The following is a 4,877-nucleotide window of genomic DNA, read 5'->3' as shown; positions in this document are numbered from 1 at the left end:
AGGCACTCCTTATTTGACTTGAGTACCTTGCCATAACTTGTATAAATTCAGTAGCAGCCCATTCCAAAAAACTAATTTATTTCTTACAAAACTAATTTATTTATTTCAGTGCCTATCTTCTTGCAGAGCAGAGGGGTTAGGCAGTGCCAGATGGGAAGCGGCCTGGCAGGGAGACCCTGAGCCTGCCTTTACCGGCTTATATCTTCACACCTCATTATTATAATCACACCTCACTTTTCACTTCACACCTTCTGCAACACCCTTCACAGGATCTTGTGGCACCCCAGGGTTTCCTCACAACCTGGTTGAGAATCATTTGTCTAACTGAAGCACATGCACCCATTCTCCAAAATATACAGATTACTTTATAACCAGAAGTAGGCAAATGCAGTGATCAAGAAGGTTGTGTATTTTGTGCTTGTTAAAGTTTCTGTCAATTTTTAATCTTTCTCTTAAACAAATGTATCCTGTTGCCAAAACGTTGCTAATGGAATCTCTATTTACAGTAGAGATTTTTCCTAAAAATATATTGTACCAGCAACAGCAGAAACGATATGAATAGCAGTGTTAACAGATCGTTATCAGTATTCTCACTACCATGTTCTCTAAGCCTGTTTAGTACATTTATGGTAGAGATTTGCAAGTAACCTGTGATTAGTTTATAATGATTTAAACTTGGAGTTTATACTTGAAGCCCAGTTCTAGCAAAAACTTTTAGTCCCACAGTTGTCAAGTTACACATGTGAATAAGTTTGTTTCAGGATCAGAGCTTTGATTTAGAACCTTTCAGCTGTGGTTACCATGTCAATCTTCTAACGTCACTTCAGTGTCAAGTTTGCATGTCTCAGTGGATTTACCCTTATTTTACTCTCCAGAAGAGCACTCAAATATATCTTCTGGAAAGACAAACCTAAAGATTGACGAGTTTTCCATGCCCAGAATACTTGTTGTCTTCTGTTTACTGTCTTCATAGAAACTATTTGATATGTAGTAAACATATGACTTTAACTGTAAATGTAAATAGAACACACTCTTATTAACATTTTCTTGCTTTCAGATTGAGTCACAGAAGGGAAACTTCTCAAATGCCACCACTGCATCCTCTTCTCTGGCATCTTTTTTACATTATTTTCACTAAAAAGAACTATTTTTCAATATATGTTCACTTGAAAATAGTTGGCCCACTGACCGAATTTCATGACATTATTTCCTGTAACCTACATTAAAGTATTTTACTAATCTACTGTTTTGTTATTAAAGGTTCATTAGTTTTATGAGTGTCAAAAATATGAGAATGATGGTGGCCTTTCCTAAGTAGGGAGGGAATTCATAGATTCTAAATAGGGGAGGGTGTATATGAGTTATGCATATGACCAAAATTAACCCTTTGTATAACTGGTGAAACATCTTTTTTTTCTTTTTTTTTTTTAAATAGGGTGGCACCTATTGAAGACAACATCTCAGTGCATATCAACATTACGATAAGTTCAGGGACCATAGTTTATGCATTTATTTAGTACTTGTATTACCAAGTACTAAATAAATGTACAGTAACCAGAGTTACTGTACAGTAGCACTGGCAAATGTCTTTTAGGTGATGCTACTGTGCAGTAGCTTAATACTACTGCACAGTAGCATATTAGCACTGTCCATGCTATGACATGATACTGCACAGTATTTTTTGGTGCTGCACAGGCAGTGTCTTGTGTAGACGTGCCCATGGACATGTTTGTGCTAAATTTGCACTGGCTATCTCTGGAACTTCTAAGAGCCTAGCTCTAGAAGGGGGAAGCTCAGTGCAGGCTGCAAAGCCTGCTTAAGAAGCTGGTAAATTCTTGGCGGCTAGCCAACGATGCTGTGCAAAATACCTGATTAGCTCATTTAAAGGGAGTCAGGGTATGTCACATGAGATGCTTTAGTTAGTTTTTTACTTTATCATCAAACAGTTTATAAGTAAGTGTTAGATGTAGAAACAGCAAGTTACAATTGTGTAACTTTTCAGGAAGTTATATCAGTGATTTGAAAGATCCCATTGTGGATCACTTCAGCTTAGCTACAACATTCAAGGTCTAACATTTCTGTGCTGTCTTATATAAATGTGTGTCTCTCCATGAGTGGGCAGGACCAAATTAAGAGATCTAAATAGTTTTCACTGTCTGAGACAGAGAGAAAATTTCCTCTGCTCTTATATGAATCAATTAAAATTATATTTGCAAAACTGAAATAAAACACACATGATGCACTGCAGCTCTAATTAAGACCACATCTCTTCTTGAGTGCCTTAGTGATTTGATGTGATGCTTTGAGTGCCTCAGCTCTTCGATGAGAGATGCTTTAGTGCCTCCAGTCACTGCATCTGTGTAAACAGGTTAAGAAAACAAACTGCATGTTTTTAACTTGGCTGTTAAGATTATGCAGAAGTTGAATTGTTTTTTTGCTGTTTTGGTTACCATTTCTTGTAAAATCACAAATGCAGTTAAAAGAAAAAGAAAACAGGAAAGCTTTAATGCAAATTCAGCTTAATTGATAGGTCATTTTACTTCCTGTTTAGGAAATGATGCAACTTCAATAGTCAACTGTCTTCACATACTGGGTCAGACCTTGGATGCAAGGTAATGCTGAATATATTTTCTAAAGTATAAATAAAATTTAGAAAGTAACTGAGCATATAATGTATAGGATTTTGAAGCTGTTTATCTGTATATGGCCACACACTTTTTGACATCAGAAAAAGAGTATCCTGATGGAAGAAAAAGTTCCCACGGTAAATGTGGATCTATTATTATTCTTGGTGACCAAGGTTTTTGGTAGTGTGAGACAGAGCTTTTTTCTCTAGGTTATTGTTTCTAGTCCAGATTAGGTCATCAGTGACCAAAAATTACTGGCTGTTTCTTGACCTATTTGGAGCAGCTAAGTATCTCAAAAACTGCCATAAATAGTGGATTTGATTTATTCTTTTGCTTGAAGTCTCATCAGAGAAGCCACATATTGAATGTTTATGGAATGAAATACACCATTTCTAAAACGTGTCTTTACTGGCAAGTTGACTTAGGCTCTCCACTGAATATTACCTTCACCTCCTCCAGTCTGTACACAAGAACTCTGAACTGATTTTTGTGGGGCTTTCTACCTGGGAGAGCTGCCCATTTTGAGCACAGACTAAAGCTTTCCCTGGGGCTGGTAAACTATGCACTTTGCTGAGCGCTGACAGATCTACAAAGCTTTTCCACAATTTCCCAGAAGGACAGTCAAGTTCTTCTACAATCTAATGAGAAACTTCCTATAGTTATTACTTTCCTAAGACTGAAACATCTACAATCAATTTAATGAGCCACGTGTTTCTGTTTAAAAATAATTATGCTGAATTGAAGCATGGTATCAATTTGATTGCACCTATATAGCAAATATTTGATTGCACCTATATAGCAAACATATAGCTAATAATATTTTTTCTGTTCCTACTATGGATTTTAATGGAAACTTTCAGTTAACACATTATAATTTTTAATTTCTGCTATGAAAAATGTGACTGTGATGTATGATTTATTTTGGAATGCCACTTCAAATTGGTATACATTCCCTATTCTGATGAATAGCAGGCTTGCTCATTCCTTATTTTATGAAACATTTAAAACCTTATGTTCCGAAAGTTTTTCAATGTAAAAACAATCAAAGGCCCAGTATGATCTGTAGAATTTACTGAGACAGAATTTCAGGACAAAGTGCTACCATGGGTTGCTTTCTTCAAATAAAAAAGAATTTACTGAGTATGAAATACATGCACAAAAACTTGAAGAAACTATTTCATATAAGCCATAACTAGGATTTGTTTTGTATTTCTCTAATAGAATATGATTTTTCTTTCTTACATGTGATGTGCAGGACAGTGATGAAAACTGGTCTGGAGTCTGTTAAAATGGCACTGAGAGCATTTTTGGATAATGCTGCAGAGGATCTGGAGAAAACAATGGAAAATCTTAAGCAAGGCCAGTTTACACACACCAGAAACCAGCCAAAGGGAGTAACACAAATCATTAACTACACCACAGTGGCTCTCCTGCCAGTGCTCTCTTCATTATTTGAACACATTGGACAGCATCAATTTGGGGAAGATTTAATATGTATGTATTATTTAGAAATGAAAGCAGCCTGTACTAAAGCGCCAGGTTCTTGAGCTGGGTAGTCTCACACCTTCCATGGGGGGGTACAAATAACACACATTGACCTGTAGGTGGCTGCTTTATTGTCTTGTAGTGATGAGTATTAGAGTCTCAGTACTATTGTACAAAGATAAATCCCTGTTTTTAACGATGTAAAGTTGTCATTGATTTAAGTGAGAGTTGTAAGTTGAGAATAAAGTCATCAGCCTTTTTTTCCTGAAATAAGGGAGAGTTTGAGTTTGTGGTTAGGAATTGAGATACAAAGTCTGGAATTAATTGCTGGCTCTGATCCAGTCTTGCTACACGATCTTGCACAATTCTCTTTCTCTGTCTCTCTCTCTTTGGCTTAGTTTATCAAGCTGTAAAAGGGGGGTTTAATATAAAGGGATGTTGTCAAGCTGAATTAATGTTTGTTTGGAGCTCTGAGGTCCCCTTCATGAAAGCATCTACAAAAGACAGCCTTTTGAAACAGGATTGCATTCCTTGGTTTAATGACAGACATGATTTTTTGATTGATCCATGTGTGTCTGGGAGGTATTTATGAAACACTATCCTGTGTAGTTTAGAAATAATACAGATTCAGAACTTTAGTTTTAAAAACCTAATCCCTGAAGAACAAAAGGTGTACTTTTGTGGTGTCTTTAAAGGTAGAAACAGATGCTACTTGAGGTCTCATTTGTTCTGCCATAGGTTTTTTTTTTTTTTTTTTTTTTTTTT

At 36.1% G+C, this 4,877-nt stretch overlaps 1 protein-coding gene across 1 annotated transcript in view; it reads left to right on the top strand.

Annotated features, from left to right (window-relative positions):
• The window catches only part of RYR2 (ryanodine receptor 2), a 784,157-nt gene that overhangs the window by 527,599 nt on the left and 251,681 nt on the right, over nucleotides 1–4,877 (top strand). The window contains exons 64-65 of the mRNA XM_019526720.1: nucleotides 2,552–2,612; nucleotides 3,883–4,121. Coding sequence (XP_019382265.1) covers nucleotides 2,552–2,612; nucleotides 3,883–4,121 — 300 coding nt within the window. The remainder of the gene's footprint in view (nucleotides 1–2,551; nucleotides 2,613–3,882; nucleotides 4,122–4,877) is intronic.

This window comes from Gavialis gangeticus, unplaced genomic scaffold (assembly GCF_001723915.1).
Source record: "Gavialis gangeticus isolate Ggan-Ray unplaced genomic scaffold, GavGan_comp1, whole genome shotgun sequence".
In the NCBI taxonomy this organism is placed as follows: Eukaryota; Metazoa; Chordata; order Crocodylia; family Gavialidae; genus Gavialis; species Gavialis gangeticus.
The sequence above is the reverse complement of the archived record's forward strand: the minus strand, read 5'-3'. Positions and strand labels throughout refer to the sequence as shown.